Source organism: Pelobates fuscus, chromosome 9 (assembly GCF_036172605.1).
Source record: "Pelobates fuscus isolate aPelFus1 chromosome 9, aPelFus1.pri, whole genome shotgun sequence".
In the NCBI taxonomy this organism is placed as follows: domain Eukaryota; kingdom Metazoa; phylum Chordata; class Amphibia; order Anura; family Pelobatidae; genus Pelobates; species Pelobates fuscus.
Genome location: NC_086325.1, coordinates 159,293,053 through 159,316,731, shown reverse-complemented (window position 1 = coordinate 159,316,731; position 23,679 = coordinate 159,293,053). Strand labels below are relative to the sequence as shown.

Sequence of the window (23,679 nt, the reverse complement as noted above, 5' to 3'; positions counted from 1 at the left end):
TAGGGGAGAGTCTGATGGCGGTAGGCAGGCTATTCCATAGGAAGGGAGCCGCCTGCGAGAAGTCCTGCACGCGTGAGTTGGGCATATGTGTGCGAGCAACAGACAGACCGAGAAGGGACATACCGATGGATCGGTGAAGAGGTATAAGAGAGGCTAGAATTGGTCAATGCTTTATAGGTATGGGTTAGAACTTTGAATTGACTCCTATAACATACAGGAAGCCAATGTAAGGACTGACAGAGGGGTGAAGTGTGAGAGGACCGACTAGAGAGGAAAATCAGTTTGGCGGCAGCATTCATTACAGACTGTAGCGGGGCAATATGGCTTTTGGGAAGACCAATTAGGAGAGGGTTACAATAATCCATGCGGGAAATTACTAGAGCATGGACAAGCTCCTTCTAGCATCTTGTGTAAGAAAGGGGGGGATGTGGGCTAGGTTTTTAAGATGGAATCTACAGGATTTGGCGACATACTGGATGTGAGGCACAAAGGTGAGGCCAGAATCAAGTATGACGCCAAGACAGCGTGCTTGCAAGGATGGACTTACGTGGATACCACTAATTTGAAGGGAGAGCGAAAGATGAGGATCAGTATTAGGAGGAGGAAAGACAAGGAGCTCAGTTTTAGAGAGATTGAGTTTCAAAAAGCGGGAAGTTACATGGGTGGGAGAATTGTCCCACTGTGATAGCCCGAGGGAGGAAGAAATTGAAAGTAGTTTAGAGGCTGCTGAGGTCAAAGGTGGGTTAATGGGAACATTGAAGTCCCCTAGAATTAGGGATGGAATATTAGAAAAGAGAGAAAGTCTGCAGAGAGGGCATGTTATGGTAACAGAGTTACGGAAACATGCTTGATGGGTGCCTTTGGCCCATCTAGTTTGACCAGTCCTTAGTTAAAACGTGCACGCCTCATTTTCCGGTACAGAACAGCAAGGAGTTTTGAATAATCCCACTGCATTAGATTTTAGCAGCACTACCAGAAGGTGATTTCATGAGCCTGTGATCGTGCCCCTTGCACTCCATTCTTGACACAGGGCGGTCTGAATCGTCAGACCGATTTTACCAATTTGTTCTTCAGAATCATTTAGAAAGCACCCCTACTTCTTAATTATTTTACAAAATATTAACTGTCTCCGATCGATGGCAAACTGCGAATAAAGCTACTGAGAGTTGAACGTGTGACCCACCTGTCAGGGCAGCCTTCCTGCACGCCAATGACATACATATCCTGAACAAAGTCATCATCTGAAGGCAGCATGAGGTCATCCAGACATTCTGGGAGCTCCTGTCAGGAAATTGTGAGATTAAAGGGGATTATTCAAAATGAGCTGCATGGTTTTACCATTTCTGCAGGTTTGTGCTTACAATGCATAGACATTGGACGAAACGACCAATAGCAAGCCGTTTAGACGAAGAGGATTTCACCCAATAGTGTGGAGTGGGTTGGTGTCATGGAAACGTTGACAGGTGCAGGATGGAGAATTGGTAATTAGAACTCTACAGATGTGATCAGGTAAAACAAGGCATTAACAGAGACATTCCCAAAGGAAGAGGGGATTAGAGAGTTTATCAAGTGGACACGCAAGTTAAAAACAGACAGAGACACTGGGTCTGTTCTGTACCTAATACACCCAGCTTTCTTTGAAAGGTTACGTGGCAAAAGGATCCAGACAAAATTTTAAATGGAATATATCAAAGCACTTCTTTTGTTATTTTCTTTTTATTTATGGCAAATATATACTTAGAATAGTAGCCCTACCTTTTTAAATTCTATAAAAAAACAAAAAAACGGTTTTGTTGTGCACAGACACAACTGAAGTGCCAGACTATGAAACTCGTGGTACACATTTTCACTGAAAAGTCTCAGAAGATTGGAAAGAAACTCGTTAATCTGCATTTTAAATAGAACATAATATCCAACAGCCAAGACAATGATGAGTAAATGTTTTCTCGGATCTCATACAGTTACTATACTATAAATGGCTTTGGTTTGACAAGAAGGTATGTGCCATGGGAATGGATATAGGGAAAGATGATGTTGTCGTCGCCAACAGAAACAATGTGGTGTAGCCAGAACTCCAGGGATCAAACAAACCTCCAAACAGGAAAGAAAGTATTTTTAGATTGTGCTGTAAAGGAAAGAAGACAAATATACTCACCGGTACACAGACAGATTTAACATAATAGAAAAGAAAGTAAACAGAACCTCAATAATAAAATAACATGCCCTTCTTATCCTGTTCTCACAGTAGGCATCGTAAGAAAAAATGGTTTGGCAATTTTCATACGTATTAACCTCTAGCTTTCCAACTGACTGCTTTCAGACAAGACAGTTGAAAGGCAGGTGGGCATGCTTGGATCTAAGCCCAGAATAACGATGGCCCGTGGAACGGTTATAGAATCTCCTTATATGTTGCGTTGGAAAAGCAAAATGGAAAATATATAAAATGGAAAACTAGCAGGGATTTAAGAAGGCGTATATTTTTATTGCTTACCTTCCTTCCCTGCATGTTCCATGTAACGATAAAAACCCCAAGTCTTCTGTCTGGGAAATAACGATCCAATTCATCAGCTCCCAACAAGGCACCACTGGCCAAAAGGCTCCCCTCCAAATAACTTCTGGGAAGAGAGAGCAACAAGTGATGACAATTTGCTTTACTTCATTAAAAACACTGACAAGCGATGGCTATGGAACATTAAAGGGGAATTATCATTTCACAGGCTTTTCAATATTGTGTTTAGTTATCCTCTAGAGCAGGGGTCCTCAAACTATGGCCCTCCAGATGTTGCTGAACTACAACTCCCATGATTCTTTGAATTACATAGATAGTCAGAGAATCATGGGAGTTGTAGTTCAGCAACATCTGGCAGGGGGGGGGGGGGGGGGAGGTGGGGAGGGGAAGGGCGCGGAGTTTGAGGACCCCTGCTCTAGAGTTATCAAATAGGTGGCCTGAGGGCCTGAAAACGAAAGTTAAATGTAGACATCAACATGGCTGGATTTACCCCTGTCCTAAACTGGAGAGCCTCCATCTTGGCTTCCTGTCAATTTGTCGTCACAAAGAGAGAGGAGGAGACATCGTTTGGCTTCTCCTCATCCAAAACAAAGTGTGCCCTGGCTGTGTAAGGACTGGACTGCTTAGTAATGGTTTACCCGGTGTACTAAATAGTCTGACTATGTATAATTGGGAGGCTCCAGGGCACTCCTAGCACCATAACCACTAAAGGGCGCAAAACGCAAGTCAATTTTTTTCCAATAGTAATTATACATTTCAGCATCTGTCAGTGACCGTCACTTTAAAGGTGTCTGATAATCAGAGGAAAGGTAGCTCACAAATGATTCTGCACCCACAATGTATAAGTGGGTTTGCTGCCGGTCTCCAGGTTGCCTCATGGCGTTTTGGGCCACGGTAGGAACTTACTAAATCTAGCAGATCTTTCCTCCAGAGGGCACAATGGTGCAAACATATACGTGAGATATTATTTAGTGAATATTGCCCTATAACGCGACCTATAAAGCCGTATTCACTCTCATTTCTCCAGCTGAGTGTTACAAGCTGATTATTTCTTACTGTGAATGAAACTGACAGCAAATAGATTTCTGGCAAAAGGTTTTAACCTGTCCAGCTGCCAAGGACATCCTTAAAGCTTTCGACATGCAGGGATAAACATGTCAGAGAAATCAATACCGTAACTCTTTCCAGCAGGTTGGGGACTGTGCATATGCAGTGATAATGTACGCATGGCACGGTGGGTGAGTGTTTGGCTGGCACACATTATTTTACATGGGGCACTGAAGTAGTTAACATAGCAAGATACAAGCCCAACATTTTACATAAAAATCTTTGCATTTACTGATGTGCCGATTAGGGGTCTCCACCTGTTGACTGCCATATCCTGGACTACATTTCCCAGAAATATCTGCCAGCCAATAGCTATCTGGAAAAACTCAGCACTGACACCCCGGGTACAGAATAAACTGTCCACTCTTCAAAGTTCATTTCTCAGGACAGAACTAAAATGGCCAAAATCCTTTCTATGCAATCAAAGGCAAATAATAAAAAGATCTTAATATACGGCATCAAAGATAAGGAGAGTCTACATGATTACCGCCCTCCATCCCCTAAAATACACATTTATTTCCAGAAATTGTAAAAATAAATAAAGACAATCAACCAATGAACCATTGAGCTGTAAAGGTCACTGACCTGTTTCGAACATCCTTGGACCGGAGAGGTGTTAGCAGACTGTATGTAGACTTCATGGACTCATTCGAGCACTGATTGCAAACCATACTGTTGTGAAGCCTTGTGTCACTCAAGCTGCTGCTCTGTCTGAGAACCTTGTGCTGGGAACAATGTTTGTAATCCATGTAATCTGGGTCTATCCTATTAGCAGTCCTGAGTGCCCTGGAGGCTATATTAAGTTCCATCTGGGGTAGGGGTTTCACAGGCTTTACCTCGCCCAATTGTGGCTTAGCTAGTGAAGTCATAGCGTTTCTTGGAAAATCTGACGCCACATCAGATGTTGGGGGATTGGGAGAGAGGCGACTGGAGGTGCTTCCTACGGCAACAGGGTAAGAGGACCCCAGTGAGGAGGTACTCGGCTCACTGGCCAAAGAATCATGGCTGTGGTCATCTGGGAGATGAGACGTAGAATATAGAACGGTTGCAGCATCTGGAAGAGATCCATTGGATGACCCGGTGTCATTTGGATCTGTTAAGCTTTCTTGACTAGCTTTAAACCTCCTTCTCCACTGCTTTTCATCAAGGGAAAATGCTCTCTCAAGTTTCTGCAGCCGGGGTTTTGGTCGATTTGGTGGCCTTGGAACAATAAAATCAGTGACCTTCTTACTAATCTCAGTTGTGTACGGAGACTGGCTCAGTTTATCTTTCTCTGACTTGGCCTTTCCTCGTTTTTCCTGCAAATCAATCCACTCTTTAATATCCCTGTAGCTAGACTCTGCGAGATCACGGATATCGGTGTTTCCAAGAGCTCCCAAAAGTGAACTGCCTTCTTCGGAAAGAGGAGCGACACAAGGCTTTTGCTCAGCCATTCTTATAGGCATGGTGGAAACGCTGCTTGGTTTTAATGCATTGCCGTCAGATCCTCTGAGAAAGATGGTCAGTAGAATGGAGTGCAAGCTTCAATAACGGAACAAATCTCCAGCCAGCTGGATCTAAAAAGATTTTCAAACAGAAATATACGCCTTTAATTATCTATACAAAAAAAATATCAATCTACAAGGGTAATGGCAAGTGAGTATGTTTTGATGTTATGTAAAATGAAGCTATTAATTCCAAGGCCTTATTTGTTTCCCCTCCAAATTGATAAAGTAACAGATTCATATATTTCCATGTTAAAGTGAGGGCAGGGACTGAGTCAAATTGAAATAGTGTAAATAAGTCTGGTACGATATCCCAGTTCTGCTATATCTTCCTGTAAGCAGCTCCCTTTACAAAGGACTTGTTGAAACGCACAACTTGGAGAAAGAGGTTCCTATGGCTACCAGCTAACAGTGTCAGAGCATATTATCAAATGATTTAATAAGCCGATTTCCCATCAGATACACTGCGCGCTGTATAATAGTAAGAGGTAATATGATCAGTGACCTATCGTCTATAACCAGAAGCGCTTCAAGTACATTTTAACCCATTAGACTCTCCAGGCTTCCAGTCTTGTAGGTTTACAAAAAGTTCTCCTATTGTTATCAATGAAAGCATAGTGGCAAGAAAATAAATACATTTGATAACATTAATACACTACACATTTCCCCTACACACACAGTCTGCACCCACAGACAGATATTTCCCCGTCCCCGTGCCCGACAACACACACATTGTCTGCACCCACAGATATTAGGGTCTCCCCCCCCTCCCAACACACAGATATCAGGGTCTCCCCCCCCAACACACAGATATCAGGGTCTCCCCCCCCCGACACACAGATATCAGGGTCTCCCCCCCCGACACACAGATATCAGGGTCTCCCCTCCCCCCGACACACAGCTATCAGGGTCTCCCCCCCCCCCGACACACAGCTATCAGGGTCTCCCCCCCCCCAACACACAGATATCAGGGTCTCCCCCCCCCAACACACAGATATCAGGGTCTCCCCCCGACACACAGCTATCAGGGTCTCCCCCCCGACACACAGCTATCAGGGTCTCCCCCCCCAACTCACAGATATCAGGGTCTCCCCCCCCCCAACACACAGATATCAGGGTCCCCCCCCAACACACAGATATCAGGGTCCCCCCCCAACACACAGATATCAGGGTCCCCCCCCAACACAGATATCAGGGTCTCCCCCCTGACACACAGCTATCAGGGTCTCCCCCCCCCCCCCCAACACACAGATATCAGGGTCTCCCCCCCCCAACACCCAGATATCAGGGTCTCCCCCCCCCCCCCGACACACAGCTATCAGGGTCTCCCCCCCCCCCGGCACACCGCTATCAGGGTCCCCCCCCAACACACAGATATCAGGGTCTCCCCCCCAACACACAGATATCAGGGTCTCCCCCCCAACACACAGATATCAGGGTCTCCCCCCCAACACACAGATATCAGGGTCTCCCCCCCCAACACACAGATATCAGGGTCTCCCCCCCCAACACACAGATATCAGGGTCTCCCCCCCCCAACACACAGATATCAGGGTCTCCCCCCCTAACACACAGATATCAGGGTCTCCCCCCCAACACACAGATATCAGGGTCTCCCCCCCAACACACAGATATCAGGGTCTCCCCCCCAACACACAGATATCAGGGTCTCCCCCCCAACACACAGATATCAGGGTCTCCCCCCCCCCCCAACACACAGATATCAGGGTCTCCCCCCCCCCCCAACACACAGATATCAGGGTCTCCCCCCCCCCAACACACAGATATCAGGGTCTCTCCCCACCCAACACACAGATATCAGGGTCTCTCCCCCCCCAACACACAGATATCAGGGTCTCCCCCCCCAACACACAGATATCAGGGTCTCCCCCCCAACACACAGATATCAGGGTCTCCCCCCCCAACACACAGATATCAGGGTCTCCCCCCCCAACACACAGATATCAGGGTCGTCGTCCCCCAACACACAGATATCAGGGTCTCCCCCCCCCCCCCCCCAACACACAGATATCAGGGTCTCCCCCCCCCCCAACACACAGATATCAGGGTCTCCCCCCCCCCCCCCAACACACAGATATCAGGGTCTCCCCCCCCCCAACACACATATCAGGGTCTCCCCCCCCCCCAACACACAGATATCAGGGTCCCCCCCCCCCCCACACACAGATATCAGGGTCTCCCCCCCCCCAACACACAGATATCAGGGTCTCTCCCCCCCCAACACACAGATATCAGGGTCTCCCCCCCCCCCCCAACACACAGATATCAGGGTCTCCCCCCCCCAACACACAGATATCAGGGTCTCTCCCCCCCCCAACACACAGATATCAGGGTCTCTCCCCACCCAACACACAGATATCAGGGTCTCTCCCCCCCCCCAACACACAGATATCAGGGTCTCTCCCCCCCCCCCCCAACACACAGATATCAGGGTCTCTCCCCCCCCCCCCCAACACACAGATATCAGGGTCTCTCCCCCCCCCCAACACACAGATATCAGGGTCTCTCCCCACCCAACACACAGATATCAGGGTCTCTCCCCACCCAACACACAGATATCAGGGTCTCTCCCCCCCCAACACACAGATATCAGGGTCTCTCCCCCCCCAACACACAGATATCAGGGTCTCCCCCCCAACACACAGATATCAGGGTCTCCCCCCCAACACACAGATATCAGGGTCTCCCCCCCCAACACACAGATATCAGGGTCTCCCCCCCCCCAACACACAGATATCAGGGTCTCCCCCCCCAACACACAGATATCAGGGTCTCCCCCCCCCAACACACAGATATCAGGGTCGTCGTCCCCCCCCCCAACACACAGATATCAGGGTCTCCCCCCCCCCCAACACACAGATATCAGGGTCTCCCCCCCCCCCCAACACACAGATATCAGGGTCTCCCCCCCCCAACACACAGATATCAGGGTCTCCCCCCCCCCCCCCAACACACAGATATCAGGGTCTCCCCCCCCCAACACACAGATATCAGGGTCTCCCCCCCCCCCCAACACACAGATATCAGGGTCTCCCCCCCCCCAACACACAGATATCAGGGTCTCCCCCCCCCCAACACACAGATATCAGGGTCTCCCCCCCCCCAACACACAGATATCAGGGTCTCCCCCCCCAACACACAGATATCAGGGTCTCCCCCCCCCAACACACAGATATCAGGGTCTCCCCCCCAACACACAGATATCAGGGTCTCCCCCCCCAACACACAGATATCAGGGTCTCCCCCCCCCCAACACACAGATATCAGGGTCTCCCCCCCCAACACACAGATATCAGGGTCGTCGTCCCCCAACACACAGATATCAGGGTCTCCCCCCCCCCAACACACAGATATCAGGGTCTCCCCCCCAACACACAGATATCAGGGTCTCCCCCCCCCCCCAACACACAGATATCAGGGTCTCCCCCCCCCCAACACACAGATATCAGGGTCTCCCCCCCCCCCAACACACAGATATCAGGGTCTCCCCCCCCCCCAACACACAGATATCAGGGTCTCCCCCCCCAACACACAGATATCAGGGTCTCCCCCCCCCCCAACACACAGATATCAGGGTCTCCCCCCCCAACACACAGATATCAGGGTCTCCCCCCCCCAACACACAGATATCAGGGTCTCCCCCCCCAACACACAGATATCAGGGTCTCCCCCCCCCAACACACAGATATCAGGGTCTCCCCCCCAACACACAGATATCAGGGTCTCCCCCCCCCAACACACAGATATCAGGGTCTCCCCCCAACACACAGATATCAGGGTCTCCCCCCCCCCCAACACACAGATATCAGGGTCTCCCCCCCCCCCAACACACAGATATCAGGGTCTCCCCCCCCCCAACACACAGATATCAGGGTCTCCCCCCCCCCAACACACAGATATCAGGGTCTCCCCCCCCCCAACACACAGATATCAGGGTCTCCCCCCCCCCCAACACACAGATATCAGGGTCTCCCCCCCCCCAACACACAGATATCAGGGTCTCCCCCCCCAACACACAGATATCAGGGGTCTCCCCCCCCAACACACAGATATCAGGGTCTCCCCCCCCAACACACAGATATCAGGGTCTCCCCCCCCAACACACAGATATCAGGGTCTCCCCCCCCAACACACAGATATCAGGGTCTCCCCCCCCAACACACAGATATCAGGGTCTCCCCCCCACACACAGATATCAGGGTCCCCCCCCCCCAACACACAGATATCAGGGTCTCCCCCCCCAACACACAGATATCAGGGTCGTCGTCCCCCCAACACACAGATATCAGGGTCTCCCCCCCCCCCAACACACAGATATCAGGGTCTCCGTCCCCCCCAACACACAGATATCAGGGTCTCCCCCCCCCCCAACACACAGATATCAGGGTCTCCCCCCCCCCCCAACACACAGATATCAGGGTCTCCCCCCCCCCAACACACAGATATCAGGGTCTCCCCCCCCCCCCCAACACACAGATATCAGGGTCTCCCCCCCCCCCAACACACAGATATCAGGGTCTCCCCCCCCCCCAACACACAGATATCAGGGTCTCCCCCCCCCAACACACAGATATCAGGGTCTCCCCCCCCTCCCACACACAGATATCAGGGTCTCCCCCCCCCAACACACAGATATCAGGGTCTCCCCCCCAACACACAGATATCAGGGTCTCCCCCCCCAACACACAGATATCAGGGTCTCCCCCCCCCCAACACACAGATATCAGGGTCTCCCCCCCCCAACACACAGATATCAGGGTCTCCCCCCCAACACACAGATATCAGGGTCTCCCCCCCCCAACACACAGATATCAGGGTCTCCCCCCCCCCAACACACAGATATCAGGGTCTCCCCCCCCCCAACACACAGATATCAGGGTCTCCCCCCCCTCCCACACACAGATATCAGGGTCTCCCCCCCCCCCAACACACAGATATCAGGGTCTCCCCCCCCAACACACAGATATCAGGGTCTCCCCCCCAACACACAGATATCAGGGTCTCCCCCCCCAACACACAGATATCAGGGTCTCCCCCCCCAACACACAGATATCAGGGTCTCCCCCCCCAACACACAGATATCAGGGTCTCCCCCCCCCCAACACACAGATATCAGGGTCTCCCCCCCCAACACACAGATATCAGGGTCTCCCCCCCAACACACAGATATCAGGGTCTCCCCCCCTCCCACACACAGATATCAGGGTCTCCCCCCCCCCAACACACAGATATCAGGGTCTCCCCCCCCCCAACACACAGATATCAGGGTCGTCGTCCCCCCAACACACAGATATCAGGGTCTCACTCCCCCCAACACACAGATATCAGGGTCTCCCCCCCAACACACAGATATCAGGGTCTCCCCCCAACACACAGATATCAGGGTCTCCGATGGCCGCGTTGTGGTTGTGGCCGTGCTGCTCGGGGTCTCTCCGGGGCTCGGCCTGTCAGGACCCATCCAGCATCCTCCGTCCACATCCCGGCTCCTGGTAACCGAGCCCAACAACACAGCGCCATAGAGACGGCCTGAGAGCCAGCAACAGGCCGAGCATGGAGCCTTGTCACAGCGGCCCCTGCTGGTGGGTGGACAAAACTACAGCCAGCAACAGGCCGAGCATTGAAACTGCGCCAGACAGCGGCCCCTGCTGGTGGGAGGACAAAACTACAGCCACCAACAGGCCGAGCATTGAAACTGCGCCAGACAGCGGCCCCTGCTTGTGGGAGGACAACCTTACATCTGTTATATTTTACCAGTAATCTGGGCTACTTCTGTTCCCACCTGCACAGAGTAACCGTGGAAAGTCCATGGCAGCACATGTGATGAACACCATACCTCCCAAGTGTCCCTGTTTAGGCGGGACAGTCCCTAATTTGGACCCTCTCTCTATTTTATCCTAATGTCCCTCTTTTCTAAGACCTCCATATTGTTGGGGTGTCTGAGTGTATAACAGAGCTCTGCAGCAATAATACTCCCAGTAATGTGTCTGAGTGTATAACAGAGCTCCACAGCAATAATACTCCCAGTAATGTGTCCGAGTGTATAACAGAGCTCCGCAGCAATAATACTCCCAGTAATGTGTCTGAGTGTATAGCAGAGCACCACAGCAATAATACTCCCAGTGATGTGTGAGTGTATAACAGAGCACCACAGCAATAATACTCCCAGTGATGTGTGAGTGTATAACAGAGCTACACAGCAATAATACTCCCAGTAATGTGTCTGAGTGTATAACAGAGCTCCACAGCAATAATACTCCCAGTAATGTGTCCGAGTGTATAACAGAGCACCACAGCAATAATACTCCCAGTGATGTGTGAGTGTATAACAGAGCTACACAGCAATAATACTCCCAGTAATGTGTCTGAGTGTATAACAGAGCTCCACAGTAATAATACTCCCAGTAATGTGTCTGAGTGTATAACAGAGCTCCACAGCATTAATACTCCCAGTAATGTGTCAGTGTATAACAGAGCTCCACAGCCATAATACTCCCAGAAATGTGCCTTAGTGTATAACAGAGCTCCACAGCAATAATACTCCCAGTAATGTGTCCGTGTATAACAGAGCTCCACAGCAATAATACTCCCAGTAATGTGTGTGAGCGTATAACAGAGCTCCACAGCAATAATACTCCCAGTAATGAATGTGTGTGTGTGTGTGTATAACAGAGCCTCACAGCAGTAATACTCCCAGTAATGTGTGTGAGTGTATAACAGAGCTCCACAGCCATAATACTCCCAGAAATGTGTCTGCGTGTATAACAGAGCTCCACAGCAATAATACTCCCAGTAGTGTGTGTGTGTGTGTGTGTGTGTGTAACAGAGCCCCACAGCAATAATACTCCAGGTAAGGTGTCTAAGTGTATAACAGAGCTCCACAGCAATAATACTCCAGGTAATGTGTCTGAGTGAATAACAGAGCTCCACAGCAATAATGGTCCCAGTGATGTGTCTTTAAGCTACAATAAAATGTGTTTAGAAATCAGTGTGTAAATGATTAGTAAATCACATAATTCTCCGAACAGCCCCTAACACTAAAATTGTCTCTGCTGAAGAATAACCGTGTAAAATCCTCAAAACATAGACATGCCAAATTTACCTTCAGATGGTATATCTTGTAATTGACAAAATCCCCAGAACTTTTATAGATTTGAGATATCGTAGCAGAATAATAATAATAATAATAATAATAATATGCCATTCGCCCCAAAAAGGACATAACAGATCATTGGAGATGTATAGCAAGCATCATGTGGTGTGTTTTTTTCTGGATTCATTTTTAGAGTTTCTTTCTTTTCCGTGGAAATATATTAAACTTGTAAAATAAAAGATACCTTCAAAGTTTCTCAATGTTTTGTTTGATGGGACTTTCAATAGGTGCTGACATAACTCTACCTCATCAGTAAGATATCCTTGGCTTTATAAACGCTTATCTTGGTTGGATTTATGGGATAAGTATTTTATTGGCAAGACCAATTCAACTTCAACTTTTGATTTTTACATTCTCAGAAGTAAGTGTAAGCTCAAAGTTTTCTATGCACTATTACCTTTGCAGTTAAATTACTGCATGGCAAGAATAATGCTAAAAGCCAATAGTGATAAAGGATCACAAAATAAAGATAAAAATGTTAAATATGAGGTCTAGCGTCAGCTGTTAATGAGAAGCAGTTGGCTGTGTATAAAATCACCATACTAACCATGTACATTAAACAAAAAACACAGGAAGAAATTACATTTGAAAGTGCGTTACAGCGCAAAATATTTTATTCAGGAATTTACAATTTCAAATTAAAACACTTGTTTCTTAGGAAAATAGCAGCTCCCTGATCCAAGCAAGTCTTGATGTAAAAGATATCGGCAGTCTACACTGAAAGACAGACTTTATTAGCACAAGAGAAGCAGAATGTAGAACTTAGAATAGGGAAGGACGATGTAGTCACCAGTCGGTGCTTACAAAGCGGAGGGACAGATATACAAACAGGCAGCGGTTACCCCTGGGGTATCCTAGCCAGAAGTACAACAAATCCAATGCCCATCTAACAGCCACTCTGAAGAAGTAACATTTACCATTTGTTTGTCGCCATGATGTGCCGGAGAAGAATTAAGTTGAAATGCACTGAGGATTACTCTGGCATTGAAAGGGTTAATGCACTGCACACTTTAGTTAACCCGTAGCTCTTTGCTCGAAGTTAAACACTTTCTCCAGTGATGTTCCTTCAGTCCCATTCTGATGACGAATTTAAGGGATATGCAGTTCATAAACCGGCAAAGAGCTACAGGTTTCCCCTCACCATTCAAGACGTAGAGGAAACTGATAAACTGCTGGATGATTCTAATTTGTGGAAGTGTTGCCAATTTTTTTTTTTTAATCTGATTAAAATTACATTAAATGAATTTTTACATGTAGTTAAATAGGAGAACAGAATTATAGCAATATACTTCCAAACAGCCCAGATACAATAAGACAGTCCAAATGGCACGTCTGTCCTTAAGTCCGAGATATGTTTCTCTTATGCCCCACTGCAAGGGAACACAAGAGAAAATCTCAGGAAAAAATAACAAATGTATCACAAGCGAGTCATTAAACCAAAACGCCATTGTAGGGTATTGCTGTTCACGAGAAAGCGGTTTCATAGGATTGTGTGTCAGTGCATCAGTCGTACTTGCCTGCTTAATGAGACACCTTTTTCAAGCAACAGCTATTTTAAATCACTATTTGTCTGGGAATGGTTTAAGGGCAGTGTAGTCCTAAAGCAAATAATGTGGCCAAGGTTGGATACCACTGCTGCAACCAGTATCATAAACTGCTACTAATGCGATCAAAACATTTGTAGTGATTTTTAGGTTTTTGTTTTTTTCTTCTACACATGTGGATGATATATAACCTCTACATCTGCAGATCAGGAAAAGGGGTGTAGATGGTAAAAAGTACTGTATATATACACTAAACACTATGCGCCTAGCCGCACCTCTGAAAACAATGTAATAAAATGCAGGAAAAAGATTGGTTTACATGCAATATCAGACCAAAGACGTGACACAGGGGTGGGACTACAAAAAAAAACAAAAAACGGTAAAATATATGTGAATCTTTACATATGCGAGCAGAATATAAAAACCACAATATATTCCCTAAATTAAACAAATATCACAATTTACTGTAAGGGAATAACATGGCCAAGTTTAAACAAATCACTGACTCTGCAACTGCATAGTATATAGAATCATTTTGTACAATTTGAAAGATTACCCTGAGTGCTTTTTGGAAGATATAGTTGGAAAGAGGAAAAAAAAAAACTAATCTTTGGAAATGTACCTGGAGTAGCAGATGGGAGACCTGGCCCAGATTCGGCACGTATAGGGAAAAATACCTAAAACTAACTGGGAGTGCCAAAAAAAAAAAAAATGAAAAAAAATAAATAAATAAATTTAAAAAAATCTAAATATCCATAAATAGAAAAATACCCAAATATTGCAGATGCTGAAAATAAAAGGTTTCTCAAATTCTAAAGGGTCAATAAACTGTAGTTGTTATGGTGCCAAGACATGCTTAGCACCGGCTTACCCATGGGAGTTATACCATTAATTGTCTCAGGTTCCTAAAACAGAAAGCCTCGAACGTTTATTAACGGTTTAACTCCCTAAAAATAAGGTGGCGCCAGGTACCTCCTTGCACCATAACTTCATTCCAATTAAGTTATGGTGCCGAGTGTTCCTTTAAGGAATGAATGGGAAATGTCTGTGCCAACCAATATAGGTTTCCACTCAAATTGACACAGCAACATCAACCATCAGTTGTTGAGAGTTCCTTCTTAGTTTTACACCGAAGAGTTAAAAAAAAAAAAAAAACACACTAAAATAAAATGTTAAATCCATGCTGTGATATCACCCTCTCGAATAATGGGGACTGTGGCAGTCAGGCCTGATTTTTAATTTAGGGATTAATGATGGAAAGTGTATACTGCTGATATTAAAGACACAAAAGATGATGATAATGAATGCAGACAAGGAATTTCACTAATCATTTCACCTCTGAAAAGGAATTGATCCTATTTGTAGCAGTTTACCAGCATTCTCTCTCTTTAATTTAAATGTACGAACAGAAAGCAGTTAAACGTATTGCACTTAAAAAACAAAATCACACAAACAGGAAAAAGGGCAGATCTTAACTCTAACATTGCCAGAAGGTCCTTCAATGCAATCCAACACAATTTAGTATGCCCTATGGACAGGAAACAGGTTAAACTATTATACAAAGACTTTTGTGAGACTATACAAAGTTTCTTACAATGAGATTGACTACATACATACTATGAAATAAAATCATCCAGATTAATGTCAATTAGTCACAGTTTTAAATTAATATATTATTTCTTACTGGGTCGAGAATTAACCCCATGGAGTGCCAGAAATCACAAAATCTTCCAGCACTGAAATAGGATAAAGACAATGCAAAAGAATTTAAAAAAATCACACTTTTACATTTTTAGAATTTGATTATTTGTGTTTTTTTTTTCTTTTTTTCTTCCAACTGCAAGGAATCGTGAAGACGAGAAACTGCTGTAAAACTCAACCACCAAATTATTTTGCTATAGGAAAATCCAGTGAACAGCTGGAAAGGAACGTGGTGTTCTTGCAGTAAAAGCCAAAGGCCACAAAATTCAGATTTATCTTTCACTCAGGGGCATCTCTAAGAATTGAAAAAATAAACTGCTCTTCGACCACAAAATAGCTCTCCTGAACCAAAATCTGGTCACGCCACCCAAAAACTGTTAAGACTGTCTTCCACCCAAGAATCTGCTCATAGGATATTTCATTTGGGACAGAGATGGCTGTAAAAATTGGCGACTGATTGACCGTGAGAATTAAAAGTCTATGGTATCATATTCCGTAGGAGCTTTTAAGGTCACATGCTCCATCTAGAAAGAGAATGTTTTGAAATGTATGACGACGCCGTGGGGCAAAGGCAACAAATCTACTTCAGTGAAGGGTACTTCCGTTGACCAAGGCGGCCGGGCCTTGCTCCTCCTGTCATGCCAGGTGGCTGGTGGGAGAAAAAAAACAAAAAAAAACACACAAAATTATCTATGAATCTCTAATATAGGAACTTTAAAGCATAGAGCTTGTAGTGTGTTACTTTTGTCTACAGTTCAGGAAACGGAAAGAAAAAAAAAAGGATGAAATGAAAATTGAGAGAAATAATCAATACATTGTGCTTGCCGGACAGCCAACAACTATATGGACTTTATAGAAGAGGAAAGGGGAAGGGGGAAACAAATTAAAAAGTCTATAATAAATTGTGGCCCGTGCCCCCACCTGTCAATCAGTTGTCTGCACCAAACTCTATGCAAATGAGTGACGGGGAAAGTAGGAGAACCCTATTATACTGGCCATTCTCCTGCTCTTCATGAGATATTTCTCCTAGCAAGCAGGCTTTACACTTCCTGGGAGAATGTAGGAAGTGAGAGAGTGACGGACATAATCACTGGGTTATGAATTTGATGAGCAGGCAACTAAGCCAGCATGAATGTGTCATGAAGGAAAATGACCCTGTTTGGAAAGTGTTCCCAAGCAAGGCCAATTGGAGGGTGAGCGGAAATAGAGAACTGGGGTGGGTATTCTATTACTGTAACACAAACAAAGCTGCAGAGATAACCAGGAAAGTAAGGAAGGTAAGAATGCAACTAACATTTCCTAAAGCATTCTAATATATATTTTATCACTATCATACACTATATATTCAATGCATTCGATATTATTTAAAGGGTTACCCACGACCACTTCTGCTTTTTGAAGTGAAGTGGTCATGTAGGAAGGAATCTGGCTGTGCAGTGTTACTTAAACCCCCCGGCACATGGGATGGGACAAGGGAACCCGGAACTCTGTTACAGACTACCAAGTGTCAACTTTGTGAATATTTTACGTCTGTTGTCACGCATAATGCCCAAGTAGGGCATTATTCATTATAATAATTAAAAAAATAAAAAATAAAAGTTAAACGGGTTGTAGTAACACTATACGAGAATCTGTAGTGACAAGTACACTTAAACAGTGTTTCAGTGTTGCATAGATACATTGTAATTCAGTCCATAATCAGTCTACGCTACTTCAGTAGTTTCCTTAATGTATCTGCCGTGACGAAAGGGGGGAATTCTGGTAATGGGAGGGATAATTAGGCGTAAGAGCCATAGTCAAACGAAAGGAGTTGCTGTGGCAATAAAAGTGTTAAAATTCAGTTAAATATTTAATTTAAAGTACACTGGTCATGTAAATAGGGAAACAATGATTTCATTTAGTTTCTAGAAAACAAATCCATTCTGTCCACAGTTTAATCCCATAATGCAAGGAGCAGAGTTGCCTGCACTGCATTCTGGGAAGCACAAATTTTCCCACGGTAGACCTGAAAGCCTACTTGAGGAACGTATCTTCACTTACTTGTGCAAATTTAGATGGGTTGTAGAAAGTGACAGCTCCAGTGGGAGGACCTTGGTCAGGAACGGTGTTATTGGAAACCTGAGAGTGAAAAACCAAACATACGTTAGATGATGTTCCTTATGTTTTTCCCCTTTCTGCTGCTGAAGGGTTTTGCCGATAATAGATCATGGCCATGGAGCCTGGATTTGTGCATTTATGGCTGATAATTGCTGTAGTGCACAGCATGTACGAAGTATGCCATAATGAATGCCCTCTATAGAATGGTGAGAAAGTTTGTTTCCCGGGCCAAATCTTGACAGATCCCAAATCAAACTGGATTTGCTTTGATAAACTGCTGTCAAAGAGAAGGCAAACCTGTTCTGCAGCAGATTGGGAACATTGTGGCTGGCTCCTGGGCAGAGTTACTTTCCAGGAGTACTTGGTTACAGGCTTCAATCCCTTCATGCACAGCGCGAGGATAAAATCCAAAAACAAAACAGGCATGCAAAGACCGCTGGTAATACAGTGCAAGGTTAATGGGTTAGTGAGGGATGTTGAAATGAGGATTGAAGGCATGTACAGAAACAACTTGATATTCCATCAGTCTGGTTCGTTGGATTGCACTTGTCGCATAAACAGCTCTCTGGCTAATTAAGTGCACCTTGAAATGAAACTAATATCCAACTACCAGCTTAATAATGAATTAGCAATGGATGTAGGTCACCGTTGATATGAGGCATGTATCCTAAATTGTAAACTGATAGAGTCCCTGATCCAGCCTGCACATTTAAAAAGGGTTCTGCAGATAAAACCTGCCTCCTAGATAACCTTTTTTTCGCTCTTCTTAAATCGTAAATGTCTCCAAAAAGGTGTTTCCTTAAACCTTCAGAGTGTTAGGAAGAGTCACAGAAATAACGCAAGCACAATTAGTTTGTTTATAATAAAACAATTTTTTTTTAAAAAAGTGGAAAAAACTGTTGCTTTAACTCAAGGTAGCCAGCTAAAAAGTACCTGTGTAAAATGCTGGCTTACTTCTCGTGATAAGGAACTCATTGAACTAGAACGAGAAAGCTACAAAAGGGGAGGGGGGCAAAAACACACAAAAAATTGGCAAAAAAAAAAACCACACACACATAAAGGGGCAAAAAAACAAAACAAAACAAAAAAATGGACATGCATGTCATTGTCTCGTGCTGTACAATCTCCAAGATGTTCAAATTAAATCACATATGGCAAAATAAAAATAATTCAACTAAAGCAAATATTTACGCATTTTTTTGTTGTACAGTGCCAAGTTATAATAAAGGGTTAAAACCATCTGTTGCCTATTTTTGTAAAAAAATGAATACATAAATAAAATGTACTATAATGGCAGAGTAGGACAGAGCCCTTATCAGGATTTTACTGGAAGAGGGAAGGTTGCATACTTGTAAAACTAATCGCTTCCCATAATACATTGAAATCCAGGAGATATAGATTTTCGGCTGCATTCATTTTAAGTGGCATTAGTGCACTCTGATGTATACAAGTCTCAGTAACATGTTAATGCAGGTGATGTGAGCGTTGATTACATGATGTTCGTTAAGATGAAACCAGCAGTGATTGGTTTAAAACATGGCCTTCAAGGTTGGTACACTTACCTCTCCTTGTGGACAGTCGTCCTGATTTAAACCTGGGAGATCAGCCCCAGGGGGAAATGAAGCTGGATTTACTAACTGTAACAAGAAAACGTGCCCGTTACACACACCCAGAAAAACATAACGAAAATGGGCATTTTTTATTTTTAACAATATTGATGTCTTTACATTTATGGGAATGTGTGATATGCAGCAGATGGGTTTGGAGCAACAACTCCCCCTCCTGCAACCCCATCCTAAAGCAAAAAGATGGATTACAAGAGGAACTGCCAGCAACAAAATGCCGTCTGAAATTCACTTTAACTTTGCTTCAATTCAAACTTTAGTGAACAATTCTGTCATTGCTGGAATACTAAACCCCCAGGAAATTAAGATTACTAGCAAAGGTATTTCTAAGGGGATACACTGGAGTTAATTCCACGAGAGGAACAGAAAGGAACTCAGAACTCATTTTAGGTGTGAGCTTACGACAAAAGCGGAAAGACTATATTTCAGTTTTTAAACTCGACCAGAAATGTCAGAAGGGACGGTATTATCTGTCGGATATAAACCTGGGCCTGTTGCGGGTTCTCATGGCCAGCCTGGTCTGCTGGTTGTGCAATTTCAGCTCCACTTGCTTCCGCTGGCTGATCTTGTTCTGGAACTGTCAAAAAAAACAAACAAAGTGTCTCTCATATGAAGCTATTTCTCTCAGAATGGACTCTAATTATACTCCTCTAGTCTCAGAAGATAGTTGCCAAGACAGCCCAAAATAAAAAGTTAATTGAGACGGTAAAAAAAAAAAAAATATATATATATATATATATATAAAAAACACAACAACCATTTGTGTGTCTTTTTTGTCTTGTATAATTCTATATATAAATGAATTGTAAACGATACTTTACCAAAATATATAGATAATTTTATTTTAAAAAATCTCAAATATACCATCTCCCAAACATGCACAAACGACACAAAAGGAGACAACAAATTTCATGCTATGGTAAATCCCAGGCATTCCATAAAGCACTGCTTTCAAACTCTGGCCCACCCAGATGATGCCACAGAATTCCCAGAATTCTCTGAATGGAAAACATGACCAGATAATCATGGGAATTGTAGTTCAGCAAAATATGGGGGCAGGAGTTTGTGATGCTGCCATCAAAGGGTATATTGTCAGTGGCTCATTCCACTATCACAATATTCACATTTGCATCTAAAGATAAAAAAACAAAAACAAAAAAAAAAAAAAGACTGACGCAGAAAACAGAAATAAAACCAAAAATGCCCTAACATTATGTTTGATGGGGATGGATGGGGAATAAAGAACCTACCTGCATTTGGTACAAAAAGGTTTGCCGACATGGGCATCGGGGCAAGAGGTGCGAACAGGTCAGCCGGTGGTGGGACAGTGTTGGAAGGTCTGCTGCCGCCATTAGGGTTTAGGACATCGACGTATCGACCTCTTGCACCTGCTGAGATAGAATAGCGGATTTTAATATACTAATGTACTGGTAGCAGTAATACATGCAGTCATCTTATATTAAATACGACAGACCTATTTAAAAATCCTTTGTGTCAAAAAAATCAGTGAGTTTGGTCTAATATTTGCAGTACCCCAATTTCTTTGAGTGGTACAGAGCCACCTATTATTATTATTATAATATTTATACAGCGCCAACAAATTCCATAGCACTTTACAGTGGGTGGACTAACAAACATGCAATTGTAACCAGACGAGTTGGACGCACAGGAACAGAAGCATTGAGGGCCCTGCTCAATGAGCTTACATGCTAGAGTTAATGGGGTAAAGTGACACAAAAGGTAAGGGAAGTATTAGGGAAGTAGATTGGTAGGATAGTATTCACTGAAAACGTAGTGTGGGGTTTTGGAGCCATTAACAGTTGAATTCATAACTTTTTGTGAAAAAGAGAGTTTTTAATATTTTTTTTTGAAGGAGTGGAGACTGGGTGAGCGTCTAAAGGAAAAGGGAAGGGAGTTCCACAGGAACGGTGCAGCCCTAGGGAAGTCTTGAAGGCGAGCATCAGAGGTGGGAGTACGAACAGAGGATAGACGCAGGTCTTGGGCAGAGCGTAGGGGCCTAGACGGGACATGCTTGTGTATTAGGGAGGATAGATAGGTGGGAGTAGCATTATGTAGAGATTTGAAAGCAAGAACCAGAATTTTATATTGAGCTCTATATTTTATAGGAAGTCAATGTAGGGACTGACAGAAGGGTGAGGCAGAGGAGGTGCGGGCGGACAGGAAGATGAGCCTCATTGCCGCATTCATTATAGACTGCAATAGGGCAAGTTGGGAGCACGTAAGACCAGTGAGAAGCGTATTACAGTAGTCAAGGCGAGAGAGGACAATGGCATGGAACAGCACCTTAGCAGCATCTGGCGTTAAGTAGGGGCGGATGTGCGCAATGTTTTTGAGTTGGAAGTGGCAGGATTTGGAGATCGATTGGAAATGAGGGGGGAAGGAAAGGTCGGAGTCAAAGAGAACACCTAGGCAGCGAGCCTACGTGGTGGAGCTGATGGCAGCACCATTAACGTGGAGGGAGACAGAAACGGGAGCAACACTTGAGGGAGGAAAGACTGGAAGTTCTGTTTTGGACAAGTTGAGCTTAAGGAAACGGGCAGCCATCCAATTAGAAATAGCAGAGAGGCAGTCAGAGACACTAGTCAAGAGGGGCGGGGAGAGATCAGGGGAGGACAGATAGATTTGCGTGTCATCTGCATAGAAATGATATTGGAAGACAAAGGAGCTGATGAGTTTACCAAGGGAGGCAGTATAGATGGAGAACACTAGGGGACCAATGACTGAACCTTGGGGGACACCAACAGAGAGAGGTTGTGAGGAAGAGGCAGAGCCAGAAAAAAAAATAACACTAAAAGAGCCCTGGGTGAGGTAGGAGGAGCAACTGGAGAGAGCAATATCTCGTACACCGAGATTATGGAGGATGAGAAGCGGCTACAAAACGGTATCAAAAGCAGTGGAAAGGTCAAGGAGAATTAGGATAGAGTAGTGACCATGACATTTTGCAACAAGTAGATCGTTTGATACTTTGGTCAGAGACGTTTCCACAGAGTGCTGAGAGCAAAAATACATTTGAGAATTATTTGTTGTACCAAAAAAAAAAAAAAAAAAAAAAAAAAAGTTCTATAGCATTTACAGTTTAAACACCCTTATGAACATTCTGAAATATGTTTGTTTTTTTTGGCAATGCCATTCACACAATGATTAGGACCACATGTCAACCATAGGCTTGTGCAGTGTCTAACTATATGTCATCAATAATTAAGGCACTTACAGAATGCTAAATCTTTTATGATACAATCAAATGGAACAATGGTTTATTTTTTTTAAACAAATTACATCATTTTATTATCTTTTTTTCCTGTAATTTCAGTACAATTTAGCAGTATTTGTTTTCCAGTGAAGCGCCTAAGCTTATGTACCATGAGAATAATTACCTGCTCTGATGGAGAACATGTTGACAGACGGGTTGGGAGGGCCACCAGGACCAGCGGGCATGTTCTGGGGTCTTGGCATACCTGCTGGAGGAGGGGGAAGGGGTTTACTCTACAAGAAAAAGAAGAAAAAAAACTCCATTAAGATTCTCATATTGCATAACCGTGAGAGGCGGGCTTACAGAAAATTAACACATACTATCAAGCTGGGCAACATAAAAACACCCTACTCCCACCTACAGGACCAGTAGGGTTACTACAGCTCTGCTAGACATCTGGGATGGCATGTGCAGCCACTACTAGCTTTTGACTAATACCAGGAGAGGCAAGTGACCTAAAAAAAGGGGCTCAGTCACGATGTTGTGTTACTTTGATGTAACAGATTAATTGCATGGCACCTGATATTGGCTGCTCTACTCCTCTCTAGCATTTGTCAGTCAATAAAATGAACTTTTATCGACTAAGTTCCTGTGGTTGGTCTAATTATACATTTCCTGCTTGGTGACAGTCTGGTGGGAGCTAAATAAAGTCCTATTTCAGTATTCCAAGCACTTAGAAGTGGGGGACAGATTAGGTGTACTGTATAAGTCACAGTGAGAATTATCAATATACTGATATCCACTGGGATGGCAGTGGATGTGAAATTATTAAACTCACTTTATCCAAGCTCTGGGTTTAAAGTTGTATAACAATAAATTAAATATATGAACGTTTACTAAACTTTAGATAAAAGGGACACCATGGTCACCAGAACAACTACAGCTTGTTGTATTTTCTTCTGGTAAGTATAATCATTCCCTTCATGCTTTCTGCAGTAAACACTGTTTTCAGAGAAAATGCAGTGTTTACATTACAGTCTAGTGACACCTCCACTAGCCACTCCTTTGATGACTGATAGAGGTGCTTCCTGAGGCAGTGCTGCACAGTGTGACTGCCATTCAGTGTCTCCACCCTCTGCATGCAGACACTGAACTTTCATCATAGAGATGCATTGATGCAATACACATCTCTATGAGAAGATGCTGGCCAGGGCGGTGTTTGGCTTGTGC

General features: G+C 44.6%; 2 protein-coding genes across 5 annotated transcripts in view; both read right to left on the bottom strand.

Annotated features, from left to right (window-relative positions):
- INPP5E (inositol polyphosphate-5-phosphatase E) overlaps positions 1-10,639 on the bottom strand; it is a 31,239-nt gene extending 20,600 nt beyond the window's left edge. The window contains exons 1-4 of one of the 2 annotated variants that reach the window (XM_063432864.1): positions 10,496-10,639; positions 4,202-5,172; positions 2,492-2,615; positions 1,184-1,281 (exon numbers count right to left, since the gene is read on the bottom strand). In XM_063432864.1, coding sequence (XP_063288934.1) covers positions 1,184-1,281; positions 2,492-2,615; positions 4,202-5,061 — 1,082 coding nt within the window. In that variant the 5' untranslated portion in view covers positions 5,062-5,172; positions 10,496-10,639. Of the gene's footprint in view, positions 1-1,183; positions 1,282-2,491; positions 2,616-4,201; positions 5,397-10,495 lie in introns of those variants that run through there. The other variant, XM_063432865.1, reaches the window with a different exon arrangement.
- A 2,211-nt stretch (positions 10,640-12,850) lies between these two features.
- The window catches only part of SEC16A (SEC16 homolog A, endoplasmic reticulum export factor), a 33,115-nt gene continuing 22,286 nt past the window's right edge, over positions 12,851-23,679 (bottom strand). The window contains exons 25-31 of one of the 3 annotated variants that reach the window (XM_063432869.1): positions 22,634-22,742; positions 20,489-20,629; positions 19,724-19,815; positions 19,176-19,250; positions 18,547-18,606; positions 17,557-17,634; positions 12,851-16,168 (exon numbers count right to left, since the gene is read on the bottom strand). In XM_063432869.1, the coding sequence (XP_063288939.1) occupies positions 16,097-16,168; positions 17,557-17,634; positions 18,547-18,606; positions 19,176-19,250; positions 19,724-19,815; positions 20,489-20,629; positions 22,634-22,742 (627 nt within the window). In that variant the 3' untranslated portion in view covers positions 12,851-16,096. The remainder of the gene's footprint in view (positions 16,169-17,556; positions 17,635-18,546; positions 18,607-19,175; positions 19,251-19,723; positions 19,816-20,488; positions 20,630-22,633; positions 22,743-23,679) is intronic. The other 2 variants (XM_063432870.1, XM_063432871.1) reach the window with 2 other exon arrangements.